The 17,725-nt window shown below is 40.0% G+C and overlaps 1 protein-coding gene and 1 pseudogene across 6 annotated transcripts in view; both read right to left on the bottom strand.

Moving 5' to 3' along the window:
• GUCY1A1 (guanylate cyclase 1 soluble subunit alpha 1) overlaps positions 1 to 17,725 on the bottom strand; it is a 61,407-nt gene that overhangs the window by 11,691 nt on the left and 31,991 nt on the right. For all 6 annotated transcript variants that reach the window (XM_047717827.1, XM_047717826.1, XM_047717825.1 and 3 more), the window contains 6 exons: positions 17,212 to 17,571; positions 13,779 to 13,840; positions 10,306 to 10,364; positions 8,174 to 8,883; positions 6,127 to 6,612; positions 2,253 to 2,396 (listed from right to left, as the gene is read on the bottom strand). In XM_047717827.1, the coding sequence (XP_047573783.1) occupies positions 2,253 to 2,396; positions 6,127 to 6,612; positions 8,174 to 8,883; positions 10,306 to 10,364; positions 13,779 to 13,840; positions 17,212 to 17,466 (1,716 nt within the window). In that variant the 5' untranslated portion in view covers positions 17,467 to 17,571. The remainder of the gene's footprint in view (positions 1 to 2,252; positions 2,397 to 6,126; positions 6,613 to 8,173; positions 8,884 to 10,305; positions 10,365 to 13,778; positions 13,841 to 17,211; positions 17,572 to 17,725) is intronic.
• Positions 9,327 to 9,459, bottom strand: LOC125094449 (uncharacterized; annotated as a pseudogene).

Raw genomic sequence — 17,725 nt, forward strand, 5'->3', positions numbered from 1 at the left:
ATTTTGCACAATTTTCAAACAAAAGCACTATAGTATGAATCAGGAGACCTGCATCTGCCACAAAAATCTGTGACTTTCTATGAGTCTCTTTAGGTCTTGCTCAGTGTTTCCTCATCTATAAAATACAGGATTGAATTAGTTTTAGAGTCCCTTCTTTGTCACAATTTCATCTTAATCAGCAAAGCTTAGATATCTGTTACATCTGGTATTTTCTTCTTTAGGAGAATATGGTTTTGTACGTATACCAACTGATCAATATAAGCAAAAGTCTATCTTCTCTGATCAGGCTCCCCTCTTTGGGCACTCTCCTGGTTAAACCTGTTTCTCTCTCTGTACTTAGTTATTCTAGCTTTGTCTTGATAAATTTATGATAAGATTTTTTTCTATTTCATAATCAATCAATCCAAACAAGGCAGATAAAGTAAATGGCCTTTAGTTCTTCCCATGCCACTCTCCCTCCTTTTCTTCCCTTCTCCGGTTCTGAATTTCGCTCTCAACTCCACAACTTTCTTATCAGGGAACTTTTTATATTCACCAGCAAATTCACAAATTTCATTTCAAATTCATAAGAAAAAGACCCTAAATTGAAGACGCACAGCACGTCCTGAACGGAAAGCTGCTGGTGCAATCTTCCATTTGGGGACCACGTTTGACACAGCACATGTCTCATCACGGATGCCTTGAGAATAGGAAGGAGGTTACAGGAGTACTTTTCCAAATTCACTTTGCACTGACCGACTTCCCCTGTCGCATTCGGCCCTCTGGTTTCTATCAACACTCCACCTGCAGCTTTCTAAGCCACAGTGTGTGGACAGTAGTAAGGAAATCAACAGTGATAGGCGATTTATACAAATGGCATGTTGGAGAAACACACAGAGCTTGAAAAAAAAGGAAATATTTCCTATTCTTTCACTTTGATTCCCTTCCATCGGGTAGCAGGGTAAGAAGGAGGGAAAAGACTGGGTTCAACATATGGCTTCTATTGTGAAGAGAGCCAAGGCTACACTTCTAAGTATTATAGTTTTGTATTTTACATTTTTTCTTTCTTTTCTCTATTATTTTATAGCATGCCAGATAGGATTCTATAGGACTTCAAAGTCCCCTTTCTTTTCGTTTCTTTTTATTTTTTTTTTAAGATTTTATTTATCTACTTGAGAGAGAATGAGAGATAGAACAGGAACAGGGAGAGAGGAAGAAGACAAAGTGGGGCTCAATCCCAGGACCCTGGGATCATGAACTGAGCCAAAGGCAGATGCAGAACTGACTGAGCCTCCCAGGCGGCCCTCAAAGTCCCATTTCTGAGGGTCATCAATCGAGGACTGTTTTATAAAAATTAAGTGGCAGATTCACTACAAGTAGGACAAACAAAGGAGATCTTGTACTCTACGAAATTAATGCCTAGCATGGTCATTTTATCTTCTCATCTGCAATAACACATTATTTTGAGATAACATAGAAATTTTAGAGTATTACATGCTTTGGAAAATATTGGGGTGGAGTAGCAGTCAATTTTCATTAGAGTGTAATGTCCTGCCCTACAGGGGAAATGATGTTTTCTAAACTTGTTTGCATTTTCTAGATGCATTTCGGTTGGTGAATCAGATACACTTGCAAGCGATTTGGAAGCCAGGATTTCTGCTGTGACTGCACCTCTGGGGCTTCCAAGAGCATGGACAGCTGTGGCAGCCTGTGGGTTTCCTATGGCGTGCTTAGCACAGAGCCCAGCTTCCAGTCACTCGTCTTGTGAGGGTCGTGATGCAGGATTTCCATGTTACTGATTCAAATTATATTAAGCGCAGTTTTGTCCTGCAGCCAGTAATAGAGGCAGCAGCTCTCTGAGCACAGTGGTTTCCTGCTGCGGCTGGGGTGGTAGAGTTCTGGAGCCAGCTTCTCCATCTCAGAAAAAGCAAGGACCCAAGTGCGGCTCTGGGAGTCATTTTTTTGGAAGGTTTCACTTATGAATGGCTTTGTTAGTCCTCTCAGTGATTCTGCACACCCCTTAAGACCCTATCATAAATTTCTTCTGGCTTCAACAACTTCAGAGATTTTGCTCTCTGCAACTTACCCCAACTGATGCACTATTCTTTGCATTTTTAATTATAATTATAATTTTATATATCAATTATATATAATTATATATAAATTCTATATATATAATTATAATTATAATTTTCTTTTCATCTTTAATTATAAATAATTAATAAGCATGTACTCTCCATGACATTTGCTGGGCAATATATGATCTGCCTTACCTTGATAGGTTCTCCGTGGGGAGACATGACTTCATCCGAGAGCTCCATCATCTTCAGGGCCATCAGCGCTATCTGAACCGCATGGGTGTCACTTTCTTTGTGTAGTCCCCCAGCCACACAGTACGCATCGCCAATGGTCTCCACCTGCACGTAACAGATTTTCCGCATTACAAATACAAGTTCGAAAAGAATGATAGTGCACGTCATAGAGCAGACACCGCAGTGTATGGGCCCTCTGGAACATCAGAGTAAATCAGATACTCTCAGAAATGGCTCTCCCTTTCAGGAAATTCATCAAGTGGAGACGCCTTACATCAGGTGCTGCTCTGGAAGCCAGTGTGGTCCTGGGAGCACAACGTCAGGAGGTGACATCTCCTCCCAGACTAGCGGAGCATTTCACTCCCTCCACCTCATGTAAAGCGCTCTGTAGAGGCCAATGATGTAATGTAAATGATATTGCCTGTTTATAACAATTTACTTAAAGATATTGGAATCACTTGCCGATTTTATAGCCTCTTAGAATACAGTGTTTTGAACACTCACTGCTCAATCATTTCATATGAATTTAGTAAAATGTATGCTATAAAGCTAAGATATTCTAGTTTTTCAAAAGGATTTGGGGACCCTCAGAGTAACTATAACTGGGTCTACAGGAGTATCAGTCACGAGGTATAGAAATCAAGATGTCAAACAATGGTGCTTGGAAGGCTATTGAAAACCAAGCTGCTATATAAATTCCAAGTGTTATCATTGTCATTACAGTTGTTGTAACGGGGAATTTTTATCTGTCCGCAATGCTGATGGCAAAGCTACCGGTTAATTTGAATCCGCTAATAATCCACCAAATCATAATCACTGAGTTTTTCTTCTCCTCTAAATATTTATTGTAACTTACTAGATCGTATCACTCCTCTTATCCAAACTTTCTAGTGTGGAGGGATGGAGATGAGAAAGGAAAAATGAGAAAGGGAGACAAACCTTCAGTGATTCTCCATTTCACTCAGAATCAATGCTGAAACTCTTAAAATGCCTCCAAAGTCCTTCTCACCTTTCTGCTAATCTCTCATTTTACTTTATCCTTTCTCTTGCTTACTTTGTCCCAGTGCCATTGACCTCCCATTATCCCTCAAACATACCAAACATGTTCCCACTTGCTATTCCTTTGCCTTGAACAACCTCCTGCACATGGCCACTTGGCGTATCCCTCATTTCCTCCAGTGCCCGCTAAAACATTACCACACGAGAAACACTTATCCCACCCGCCCTCTGTAAAATAGCAATCACCCTTACCTTCTGCTCTTCTCCTCCTTACTTAACTTTATCCAGAATAGCACACCCATTGGAATGCTAAAAGTTGACTCATTTGCTCATTTTCCCTTCTTTTCCCCAGTAGAATGTCAGCTCTCTCAAATTGCCTGTTTTACTAACTCCTAAATTACCAGTGCCCAGTATATTTGCTAACAAGTGAACCAGGTGGCAGTGCCTCTTATAAAGATTTTCTTCAGCAATGAATATATAAGAAGTGCCTAAAATAATGGCTGACATATCTCAGGTGCCCAATAAGTGCACCTTATTTAATTAAAAGAAGTGGCACCCTCACTCCTACTAGATGCCTATTCTCTCTGCTATCATAGCACCTGTACACCTGTGTTCCCAACCAGGCATTCACCTTGTCACATGGAAATCTGGCATTGGTCAGCCCCGCCCTCCTATCCCCCCACATATGAGATCTTCTCGCTCAAGTTGACCAATCCTGGATGACAATGAATATCTGCTATAACAATCAATAAATGAAAGCTGAATAAATTGAAAAATGAACAGAAGATGAAAAGACAATAAGCAAATGAGATTAAACAAAGTCCTGGTATAAACAGGTCCTGGGGTGCGGCGGGGGAAGCTAGACTATTCCTTGGAAGCCACCACACTCACAGGCGAGCGTAGGATTACACATACTGTGCATCTTACGTTTATCTCCTGGTGAAGACCCTTCCTGATCTACTCACAGCTGTCTCCAGGTATTTGCATGCAAAATCAGAAGCAAAGAGAAGGTGGAAATAAGGGCAGAGCAGATGATTCACTATTTAGCTTGGGTTGTAGCTGGATTAGCCACGGAACTCTGTGGCTACTATCCACATGGTAAGGAGCACAGATTCTGAATACTTGATTGGAATAACTGAATTGTTTTAGCTTCAACAAGCTGAAATTTGTAGAAGAGGGCTATTACCTCTGCTAGCCACCATGGCAGTCGCAAGGGAGAGTGAGGCTTTCTTCTTAAAATTCTGAGAGGAGACAATGTCAAGATAGAAACTATCTACAAATAACTATAGTAACTTGCACAAGAGGACATCAAGCTTAACCTAACTAAAGCCAATTATTTTATCAGTAATTATACATGGAGTTTCCCCCCGCCCCAAGGGGATCATGGCTCTGTCTGGAATTTCCTGCTGGAAATTTTTAGAAGGAAGGTTTTAAGTTGGACATCTAGATTGGAACAAAGCAGAGGCTTATGTAGTCTCACAAATAATATTTGTTTTCTCCTCAATGATGTACTTAGTTCACGTTGGCTGAATCTCCGAAATGCCAGATTGTACGTGGCAAACTAAAATGGGATTCAAGCCACACAAATGAGAGGGGTGCTTTGTTCTTAATGCCAGTGGCTAAAATAATATGAAAGACTTTAAATTAGTAAAAAAAAAAAAAAGGGGGGGTTCAATTCTAGAAACACAGAACACTAAAACTACTTCACTAGTTCTCTTATAGCTAATCAAGTTACATTAAAAAAAAAAGGCTAGGGACGCCTGGGTGGCTCAGTTGGTTGGGCAGCTGCCTTCGGCTCAGGTCATGGTCCCAACATCCTGGGATCGAGTCCCGCATTGGGCTCCTTGCTCAGCAGGAGCCTGCTTCTCCCTCTGCCTCTGCCTGCCATTCTGTCTGCCTGTGCTCTCTCTCTCTCCCTCTCTCTCTGACAAATAAATAAAATCTTAAAAAAAAAAAAAGGCTAGTACACATTAGGGATAATTACTTCCCTAATGAGCTTCCACGTGCCTAGAATGATGCCCAGTATGTGGTAGACTCATCCAGTAAGTCCTGCCACATCATGAATAACTGATACGATTTACCATCATCTTTGCAACAGGCCTGTTCCTGAAGCTTATAGGACATAATGTATGTTATTCATGTGTATAAGCTCCGTAGGTGGATATTACTTTCTCTGTTTTAGAAATGAGAAAGGCTATTTCACTTTCTCAGCTTACCGAACAAGCGGAGAACAGGATTTGAAGCCAGGCCCCTCTCTGCACCTATGTCTCTGCCTTTGGCCTCGAATCTCCAATAATGCCTTAAGTCAGTGTTTTTTTCCTCTGATTCAGCCATTCAAAGCATCACATTAACTCCAGACTGAGTTAACCTATTTGAAGATAGTTTGTATAAGACCCATGTTTTTTTTCTACTTTTCCTTTTACAGAGGATCACTTTTCTCCCTACAAGTCATACTTGGAATGATCCCATGCTTGATAATTCAGCTCAGTTGCCACCATCAAGTGTCCCATTTACTGACTGTTAAATTGTCCCCGTTCAGGGGTCCTATGCCCCATCTTCCACTCAGCCTATCACCCCTCCACGCTATGCTTATTCTTTGAGAAGACAATGGGGCAATCCTTTAATGGAATAATGATCTCAGTTTCTGAGCAGATTCGGAGCTATTTCTGGCTAGAGTACACCCACAGGATTAAGGCACAATGTCTGCTCCCAGGACGCGGCTTGCAGAGAAAGCCTTTCATCTGCGTGGTAACTCAGTAACTAGGGGGTCCTGGCTCTGGTGCTTTTTCTCAGTGACTTCTGCCTGTCCCTGGGCCTCGCCCTCCTCTGCCCCTACCTTGTAGACATCCAGCTCACCGCACTGCTGGTCAAAGCGAGTGTAGAGTGCGTTGAGCATGGTGATGACCTGCAGCGGTGAGCACTGGGAACAGATGGCCGTGAACCCCACGATGTCGGAGAAAAGCATGGTGACGTCACTGAACTTCTTGGCTTGCACAACTTGCCCTTGCCACAGCTGTTGCGCAACCTCGGAGGGAAATATGGAGCACAGGAGATCCACCGTCTTCTTCTTCTCCTCCTCCAGGGCTTGGTGGGCTTGCTCGAGGGTGGCCTTCAGCTTGCCCAGCCTCTTCTTCAGGCCATCTTGCGCTCTAGCCTGCTCCCCTATCAAGACTACATCCCTCAATGCGTTGTGAATCGGGATGTCTGACAGGTAGAGCCCGCGTCCTGTAAAATCTTCCAATCTGTCCACGCAGGGTGACCCCAAGAACAAGATTGCACTCGATTCAACAATGTAGATCATTTGGCCTTTGAGGTCCATAACCTGGGAAGTAAAGGCAAACCAACTGTGGTTTATTTTAGTTTCCAACATCTTTTTGAGACAAAAGGAAAGACAGAGATATGGCGACGATCCCTTTGTGTTTAAACTCGATTTTTTCCCTACCTGCTAAAAAAGAACAATATGCTTTCATATAGTTCCAATTGACTGTGCATTGTAAAATGCACATGGACATTTGGAGAATGGGTAGAGTGGAGTAACTCTGCATAGAGATCGTGATTTTCAATAAACCTCGCAAAAAATTCTCGCTTCAAGTTTTTCTCACTAGAGGGAAGGCTGTATTTCTGCTATTATTTTCTTATAGTAGTAACAGATAGCGTAAAGGATTGTACCAAGGAAGCCTTGAGAGATGTGAGGGGTAGGTGATCATCCTGGTTTACTGTATGAGTGAGAACAAATACGTGTAAGTGTGTTCTCCGCAGCAAAGAGTCAAAATCAACCCAAATGCCCTTCAGTAGGGGACTGGTTAAATAGAGGATAAGCATACGATGGGATTCTACACAGTCTCTGGAAAAAGGAAACAGGCCTACACACCATGACGTGGAAGAATACCCGAAATGTGTTGCTTAGTGAGAAAAAGGAAGTTGCAAGCAAGTAGTATTTTGTTTTGTTTCACACACAAAAATGTATCCAACTAATGTCGTTGATTTTTTGGCTGCAAGGAATATCTCTAAGTATTACCTATTTTGAGCATTTAGCTACATTGCTTTTGTGATGAAGAGTGGTAAAACTGTTTCCATTTTGGGAACAAACTGCACATCTCCTGCAATTATGCATGTTTAATAGTTACATACATATAAGCCTGAACATTAGCTTTGCTAGTACCATCAACTATGATTTTGCAAACTTCTTCCTTGGACTAAATGACCACCCAGATTCTCTACCATGAGAAAAAGCCCCACAACATTCTCTAACAATTAAAAAAGTTACTGATTTTCCAAGTCTATTAAAAATTGATTTAAAGGGGCACCTGGGTGGCTCAGTGAGTTAAAGCCTCTGCCTTCGGCTCGAATCATGGTCCTGGGGTTCTGGGATCGAGCCCCGAGTCAGGCTCTCTGCTCGGCGGGAAGCCTGCTTCCCTCTCTCTCTCTGCCTGCCTCCCTGCCTACTTGTGATCTCTGTCAAACAAATAAATAAAAATCTTTAAAAAATTGATTTAAAAATCCATTTAGTTGTCTCCTCTAAGAAACAAGTAGTTTTTGTTTGTTTGTTGCAGAATAATGCCTCTTGTTAGGTATTTGACAACTAAAAACACATTTTTATATAAATATTTATCTAATTTGGTTTATAAAATACCCTGAGAGGATTTTAAAAGGTAGACCGCATCCAATAAATATTTGTGAAGTAATGAATCAAGTAACCAGCACATGCATGAAGAAAGGATTAAGTTTATTTCAGCCTTAAAATGCTACTAGAATTGTCTTAAACGTAATGGATGTTTTATCAAAACGTTTGAAGTGATGCGTATCTCTTTACTTTTTTGTTTCTAGTCCTTAAACAAGAAGTGATTTATTTCATATTCCAACTACTATGACATTTTCCTTACCCTTGAAGATTTCTTCACAGAGTTGTCCCACCTCCTCACTCGGACGACAAACTGCATGTTCAGCATAGCCATGATCCCACTAAACGTTTGGTTGATTTTGGGAGTCAGAATTTCAAAGTACTCATCAAAATTCGGCTTTCCTTGGAAGTCCTTCCTGTTCATCAGCCTTCTAATGCCATTGCCAAACTGCAGAATCGTCAAGTCCTTGTCAAACATGAAGTGAAAAGGAAAGGTCTTGCAGAAGAGGGACGCGGGAATCACCAGCGAGGACTGGGGCTTCCCCGGGGACAGGGAAGGTTTGGTGCTTTTGATGTGGAGGGAGTATAACAAATAGGGCTGATTGACGAACTCGCTGCCGTCATTCCGGAAGCAGGGAGGCAGGATGGACACCTCCACTTCGGTTTCGTACAACACGCGAGCAGCAGCCTTCATGATGCCAGGAAGAATCAGGGACGTGATTCTCTTAGGGAAAAAATAGTACACATTTAAGAAATCGTGGTCTTTATCCAGGCACAGAATGGAAGCGTCCTCAAACCTGTCTCTCTTTTCTGCTTCTTGGCAGTGGCTGCTCTGTTTCAGGAGGGTGCTGAAGCTATTTAAAAAATCTTTGAGGGTTCCTCCAACCACACCTAGAATGTGTTCATCTTCCTCGTAACATATTTTGAAAAGCTCTTCCCCGAGAGACTCTTTGACGATTTCCACTGGAACTCCTGAAAGCAAAGAATACATTTTCTGCCATATCTATATCATTCTGGGAAGAGCTGCACAGTTACTACTATTTTTAACACCGTTTGATTTGAGGGTTTAGTGCCCTTTACCTCTGGTAACAAGAGTTCTGACCAAAATTAATCATCTATATTCAAATTACCCACATCGATGAGTTTCCACAATTCTGGAAACTCCAAATAAAAATTCCCCATCAGTTAATTATGAAACCATGATAAATTAAGTATAATACACAACTTTTAATCTCCCTAAAGAGACTGTTGTTCTTACAAAAGAACAATCAGTACTACGGAATCAAGTTCATTTCAGAAAAAGCTCTCCCGTCATTCTGTTAATGATAAACACAGGACATTTTGATGAAGGGGCACTGTCCATACCTGGAGGGCCTCGCTCCCTCAGTAGAAATGTTAACAGGAATGAATTTGAAATCACTGGTCATGAAACTCAATTTTATCATTTTTCTCTAGAGATGATATAAAGTCATTTAATTTTTTTTTAATTAGCAATAATCACGCCTCGGATAAACCTCATTGGCTATGATACTGCCACTGCGCAAAGCTTAATTTTTTTTTAAAGCAAAACAACATTCTTGTTGTTTAAATGTTACTGGAATGAATATTTGTTTGGAATTCATTTACTTCCTGTAACTTCTCCTTCCTTAATCTTCCTTATTTTTTAAATTCTGTGTGTCATTTTTTCCCCCTCATCTATAATTTGGAAAAATAATAGTGCCCTTTTCATAGCACTGTTGTGATGTGTAGAGACTATTTAGAATAGTGCCCAGCTCCTGGGAAGGACTCAGTATGTTAGCCATCACCATCACCATCATCATCATCATTAAATTCTTAATATCTTGTAGCTTTGGAAAGATTTAACCCATTGGTCCATGTCCTCCAACTTTAAAAAGGACAGTACAACAAAGTTACTCATCTACTTCCTTCCCATAAACTAATTATTAATACAAGAACACCGCTAATCCTTTTTCCCAGGATTGCTTCCAACCTTCAAAAAATTTCTTTATTTTACTTTGTTGAATAAGATTTTTCATGAATAAATAAGGAATACTTAGTTATGTTCAAGGCCAAAGCATGTAAATGTCAATGAGTCAGCTTCCCATGCAGCCTTATCTATGTCTCAGCAAATAAACATTATAAAGAAGAGGAAATGTTTTCCGTCAAACAAAAATACACAGCATGAAAAAGAATTACTCTTTATGTTAACACAATATATTATACTGAATACTTCATACTGGAAGTCATCAAAAACAAATATGACTATTTTAGGAGAAAATTTTAGTTCTACAGGTAAATATTTTCTACCAGTAGAAAATATTAGTTTACAGGTAAAATATTAGTCCTATAAGTATGATTACTCCCTAATTACATATACTTAAACAATTCTATTACCTGCTGCAACTGCTTGGTCTGTAATTATTTTTTCCAAGTCTTCTCTTTCCAAAGATTTCCTGAAAATATGTCAACATCTTAAATTACAAACTGACAAATGCTTGCTACACCTTCTGATTGTAACATACAGACATGACGACAGAAAATAGTCGGAGTTGCCTTTTCTGTAGAGGCAAATCTTGACTACCAAGTTTACAAGAAAGGAGCAATGACATGTGCAACCCCAAAATACACCTGATTTGGAGTGTTTCCTCATTTTTTGAAGCATATTTACCATATTTACCTTACTTTAGAAAGCTAATACTATAGAGGTTTACACTGGCTGGGAATCAGAATAGGGGATGGTAATACAGCTGCCCAGGGTTCTTCCGATAATACAACCAAGAAGAAAAGTTCATGCACTGATGGATTTCCCTTTTTAAGTCCCATTATCTTTCTTCTTTGCTTTCTTTCTTTCTTTCTTTTTTTTAAAGATTTTTAAATTTATTTATTTGACCAAGAGAGAGGGGCACAAGCTGGGGGAGCAGCAGGTGAGGGAGAAGTGGGCAGAGGGAGAAGCAGACTCTCCACTGAGCAGAAAGCCAACTCAGGGCTGGATCCCAGGACCCTGGGATCATGAGCTGAGCCAAAGGCAGACGCTTAACAGAATGAGCCACCCAGACACCCCCGCTATCTTCTTTTTTAAAGCAAATATGTAGCATATATTGCTGAGTTTAAGGTTCTATATATTTAACTCTCAGGCATTATTACATTGAGCTATGTGTATAAAAATCAGTAACTAAAGAAATCTATTCTTTATTCAATCACTGCACTGGTTTTTACAGCATAGAAGTTGATAATATAATAGCATACATTTTGACCAATAAAAAGTTTTAGTAATTTCCACTAGATGACTTACTGATTCATGTTTGCCTAATTATGTTTTGATGATTTCTGACAGAGATGACTTATGATAACCAAATTGGCCAAATTACTAACACATGTTAAAAGACACCTAAGATTCTATCTGTAGTTCAATTTGCCATTAGATAAGCCAAGTTTACAAACAGACAAAAATCTAAATTTTAAACAGATTTCAATAAAACACAATACATGTAGAGAAGTTTCAAAAGGAAATATTTTCAAGAAGGAAAACTGCTCAGTCCACTACTTTATCACATAAAGGTACGTTGCTTATAATTGTTTAAAATGCTAGGTAGAAATACTTCCTTATCTAAATTGGTTGAGGCTCAATATCTAATTTTCTATTTAGTTTGTGTCTAGATATCCCCAAACCTCTTATTATATTTTATATTAATCATCTTCAGACTTGCTTATTTTTCTCATTTGCTCAATTTCTGTTTTGTTTTGTTCTGTTTTCCTAAAGAAATGAAAGCATTTCTGCTCAGGGTACCCTAATTCTGCCAATTTCCTGAACCCATGATATGAGATGTGAGCAAAACTTAGTGCAAACAGCGAATAATGCAATTAAAAATAAGTCCTCTAGCTTTACCTTCAAAAAAAAAAAAGACTAAACTTGCATATGTGCCAGCAAATGTGTGTGTGCTTATACACACACGTACACATACACCCACACCCACACACCCACACACACACACCAGCCTTGCACAGATATGCTGATGTGATCAGAAGATCCCCAGAAAAGACAAAGCAAAAGCTCTCTGTGAAACCAACCCAGAGAGATATCACAATGACTGTATTAAAATTAATTCACTTAAAAGGTGGGGGGCAGGGGGCTCCAGTCTTCATTTAGGGACAGTTTATTGTTTAATATATTGATTTTTTTGCTTTTCAAATACTATAATAAACAGTCCAAAAAAAGAGTTATGTTCAGTGGTTGGCAGGTTGAGAGCAGTAGATATGACAGCACACTTTCCAAAATGAAGATGGGGGAAAAAAGGAAACAAAAAATAGATCCAAGAACTAAAAAAGCAAAACAGAGAGAAGCCATTTAGCATATCAGCAGGCAGTCATGAGAAAAAAAGTTTGTCATCTTATTGCAACAACTGAATAATTATCATTAGCACAATTTAAAAGTATAATCAGCTCCTTAAGAAATCAAGGAACCAGTAAAAAAAACTTCAGCTTTCCAAAAAAAATGATTTTTTTTTTTTTTTAAGTTTTGAGGTATTTTTAAAGAGCTGCACAACTGGGAATACATTCTAACTGAGCCCCTGCAGCATCTAGCTTAGGAACATTTCAGAACACAGAGCCCTGAGAATCAATTTTGAGCTGACTGGCTGTCAAGGATTTAAGCAGACAGACACAGCAGGGGAGCTACAATGACTTGGCTATCTTATCAGCTTGACTGAGAATTAAGGTCAGAGGCATTCTGGAATGCTTTTCATATCACTTGTATAAACAAAGCTTCTGTCAGACACAGAGAGTCACACTCGCTCCTTCTGGACCCTTCCTGACCCTTTCTTGGCTTGCCTGCTGCCTGCAGTCCAGGGCCAGTTAGTCAACAGGGAAAATGAAGGACAGGTAATCCACTCATGAGAAATAGATGAATGAACGTGTAAAATATTCCCAACGATGGCATTGGTTTGCAAAGCTGCAATGTTCAATTCTGCAAATTTGAACACAAGTATTTATTTTATTATTTACAAATGAAACAATCCTTGAGATTCCAAGGAATCAAAAACAAGGCCAGTAAAATGACCCTCCAGCAGTAAATACGCTAAGATATTTATGCAAAATTAACTCTATAAAGCAGCTTAAAAAAAAAAAACCCTTATATATTAACCCTTTACAGAAAGCTTTCTTCAAAAAAATTTCAAAGACAGCATGCAAGAAAAAAGTATAAACGGAAGATACTCGGCCAGTGCATACAAATAGAATCAAACTGGTTATGAAAATGTGGAACCACTTCCCTTAGGACTGATAAACAGCTGTTGCCTCGAGCCTCCTGAGTCAACCCCTCCCTTTTAAGCACCCACCCAACTTTGATTCTTCTTCAGTCTTCTCTGGCTGTGGCAGCTGAAAGTTTAAAGTGTGTGGGAATTCCTCTCCCCATCCCTGGACTGGGCACTGGGACCCTTTGCCACCTCTTGGCTGTATCCTTCAGGCAGGAGTCTGTACTGATCACCTGGGATCCCCGCCTTACCTCTGAAGTACTGACATTACCTCTAGTAGGAAAGAATATGTCTTATGGCTTGTTAAAAGCAGCAGTATAGGGAAACATGGTTAAGATCACGGACTCCGGAAAGAACAGGCTTAATACTCAGCTCTGCCTTTTCCTGAACAGCTGTAAAGTCCTAAACATTTTATATAAATCTGAGCTCAAGGATGTATTCAGTGTGAAAAATAAATGCACTAACTTTCAGATTAGTGGCAGTTAAAACACTAAGTCTAGTTTCTCCAATACCACAGCGATTCGAAACATGTCGTGGCCTTCACTAAGGGGTGGTTATTTGTAGTGGTATCAGTTAAGTGCCATGGGTGGGTCACACAACTTAAGTGGTTCAGTTTACCTGCTTTCTTTTATTTTGTGTTTCGCCAATGTCCTCTGAAGTGCAAGGTTCAGCCGCTCCAACTAAAAAGTGAAAAGAAAAGTTTTAAACATTCCCTTGAATAATAATTTACTTGAAGACAGATATTTTAAAAAAATGTGTCCTGGAAGTTTCTACCCAGCAGAAACATGATCACTTTACTGATGAGTGCGGTGAATTTACACTTTGGAAACGGGGACTAATTTTCTAGAAGTTTCTCAGCTCTGGGAACAAACAATGCCCTTTAACTAATTTGACTTTGGATGATGTGGGCTATGGCTTACAGCCTTCGCCCTTTGTGGGTGGTCTCACTGACAGCCACAAAACAAGGTCAGGCTGAATCGGAATCCAAATAGAAGATTCCAGTTGGTAATGCCAGGTCTTCCATGAGGGAATTGTGGGCACCACTTCCGCTGGGTCAGGAAATCCTCTTGGATGTGCTGCCAAGGCTTCAATCTCAGCATGGCTCCAGCCAAGCAAATTCCTGTTCTCTTCACAAACCCTACACCCGGCGCCCCCCCCCCACCCCGCTGATTTTCTCAGCTACAAATGCAAGTTTATATTTCATATTTGATTTACAGGTCCTGGCCTAGAAAACTTGAGCTATCTCCATCTTTACCCTTTCTCTAAACCCTTAAATCCAAGCTTTCACCAAGGCAAGCTGATCGTTGATTTGAAACAAATCTCCCATTTACCTTACTTTTTTACTCTCTTGATTTCTGAGTATTTCATGAGTTTTTCCACATTGTAAGTTATTTGTATGTAAGCCTCCATACTTCATAAATACTTGATGATCTATTAATCTCTCTTAACACCTTGTTTTCTCTAACTAGTTGGTAAGCTGGACATAGAGTACTTGTTGGCTAGACTGCCAATGTTTTGCATTCCATATAAAAACTATATGTATCTATATGTGTATATATAACTGTTGATTCTTTCTGTAGTTTGCCCAGAGGAAAGTGAAGAATTTTTTGGTTGTGTTCCAAGTTGGGAAATTCCTTTTCCCCTAAGAACTATTTATATCCCTCTTACAGTTTCCACTGGTCAAATGAGGCAGCAGAGTTAAGCAAAATAGAGCAAGCTTCTGTTTTAATAAAATGAGTTATGGAAAGGACTTTCAGTTTTAAAGAGCATATCGAGCTTAAGGGGAAAAAATCTGGAATTTATTGAAAAAAAAAAACGAAATGAAAATTTTGCATTGGATGAGCAATAACACATTTTCAGGTCCTTCTATTCCACAACTGGAATGACATCTCCCTGTTCTAAATCTGCTAAGGACACTTGTCCCCTCCCCCACCAAAGAAAACCCCCAAACAAACTCAAAGCACCATGACTGCGGAGTTAAATCTAATTATCTAAAACAAGAACTACAATCCTGTCCAATGCTGTTTTGAGTCTTTCCCTTAGGTTGCTGATAGAATTGAAACTAAACTAAACTTAGCCAAACTAAACGCTCTACGTCCTACTAACCAACAAGTTAGAGAAAATAAGCTGTTAAGAGAGATTAGCAGATCGTCAAATATTTATGAAGTATGGAGGCTTACATACAAATCTAGCCACATGAAAAAGAATCAGTGAAAAAAAGTTATATTTGACTAAAGACATGCTGATGTTTGGACAGTTGAAGTAATCCACACTGAACACCGCCCAGTCCAAACACATCCAGCACCGGGACATTTTACTGTTAAAAGACAAATGGCCTCAGTTGTCAGAGTTCTAGTCATTAATGCCAAATGTACCCATTTTACCCCCTAGAGTTCTGACAGCTTTGCCTTCCCTGCTACATGACGCTGTAGTCAAATTTTGATGTATTTTCCTGTGAGTTCACAAACAACAGAGATTATTCCAAATGAAGAAAAAGAGAAAAGGTAAAATATCATTTAGAGTTGGTATTCAGAATGTTTTTAAAAGCGATTCCAACATTTGTCTGACTTCAATGGCAGGAATTCAAAATTTATCCAACAAAATAATAAAGCCAACATGGTAATGACAGGACCCAGGGAAGGCATGGAAGCTCTCCAGCTTTCCCATCCTCACCATCTGTTCATCTCTGCACGTCTCACTCTGTTCTTGGAAATGAGAGTCCCAAACACTTCCCAGAGGATGATGCCAACCAACTCCCTGAGAAGGACGACATCGCTCATCCCAGCCAAAGCTGGCTGTCTAGTAACTGGGGTGGTGTGAGAATAATGACATATTTCCATTTCAAAGGCCATTAACCAAAGTACTATTGTGCTAATACTGTATCTGAAGTAAACTCCCTCAACTTTCTGTTGATTCTAATTTCTCCATCTTCAAGCTTTAATGCTAGTCTCTTCTTTCTCAGTCACTCTAGCCATACCGTTGACAGCAGTAATGCTCTACCTTTCGGAAGCTGTGGGACTTTAGTCATTTAACCTCCCTAAGTCGTTCTGGGAATGAAACAAGATTACCTCCGAAGTTCCTTTAAGTTTGAAAAGTCAGCAGTCCATGGTTTTTTCAGTGCTCTGCACAAAACAGGGTGGGTGTTGGGTGAATTAAAAATGTTCAGTGGATTATTATAGCTGGGGTCGGATCAGGTCAATGTCCAATCTCTCAGATAAAGTGAGTTTATAGAAAACTGTGAACACTGCCAGAGGGAGGAAGACATCATGAAGACTTGTCAGCTACTCTTCTTGTTAGCCCTGCAGGGGGAGAGGAGCTCTCCACATACCCTTCTATTCTAAGATATGTGACCTCATAAGGTACTGCCCTGTCCCCAGGTTCTCTTATAGGTGGATTAGCAGAAGGGGCTCCAGATATCAATGTGACATGAGGCTATGAAGCTCACAGAGCTACATCAGGAAGTGTCCAAGCTAACGGGCAAGCAAGCACAGGGCCATGATGCTGACTCAAGGAAGCAGGTCAAGAACTGGCTTTCGCAGAGACCTCAGATGCAGAGCTGGAGAAGGAAAATGGAGATTTTCCCAACTCAACAAATTGGCAGGGAACATATGATGCTCTTTGGAATTAGAAGAAAATGGACAGGAGGTAAGTTATTCTTCCAGGAATTTAATTTTAAGAGAATAGGTAACAACTACCAGGCACTTATGGTATGGCAAGAGCTGTGGATTAAGTTCCTTCATGCTCATTAAAACTCTAGGAGCAGGTACTGTTATTACTATCATTTCACAGATAAGGAAGGTGAGGATAAGAGGAGTTAAGCAGTTGTTCAAAGTCATAAAGTTCATCAGAGTGCAGGATCCTGCTGAAAAGAATTCAAGATCTTAAACATTTATTAAGAGTAAACACAATTTAAGAACACAATCACTTTCAAGAAGTGTGTTTAGATGTTATAGCCTTGCAAGTGAGAAAACAAGGGTTAACATTTTCCTTAAAAAATATTCTTTTACCATTTTCACAATATCAGTAAAATCTCAAAAGGTAAAGCACTCACCTCAGGAAAAATCAGTTTGCAAATACTCTCCGCTAATGTGTGAAGATAGACTCGGCTCCTACTGGTCTTTCTTTGAGGAGAACTTCTTTGTACATTCTTCTCAGGGACATCCTGACAGATGGGCAGAGTTGCTTTGCTACTCTCTGAGCTTCCTGCTACCTCTTCCGCTGGCTCCTGGGGAACCTGCCCTGGTGCCAGTAAGGACAAAGGGCACTCCCCTGTGATCTTGAGATCCTTCAGCTTGGTGCAGAACATGGTGTTAGTAGCTGCTACAGAGTACTTCCGGGTGAGCTGTTCTTCTTCCGTGGGACTGACCAATGGATGCCACTAGCAGATCAAGGATACTGGTGACTGGGGTGTCTATGGAAGTAGAAAGTCAGAATAGAAAGGTAAATGATTTTGTATACTTAGGAAAACAGAAAAATATAGGTATAAAAAAGCAAAGACGATGCATTCAAGTGTCATTTTCAAGAAGAAGAAAATTCTGGTGAACGTGTCAGTTACAAAATGGATG

This window comes from Lutra lutra, chromosome 2 (genome assembly GCF_902655055.1).
Source record: "Lutra lutra chromosome 2, mLutLut1.2, whole genome shotgun sequence".
Taxonomy (NCBI): domain Eukaryota; kingdom Metazoa; phylum Chordata; class Mammalia; order Carnivora; family Mustelidae; genus Lutra; species Lutra lutra.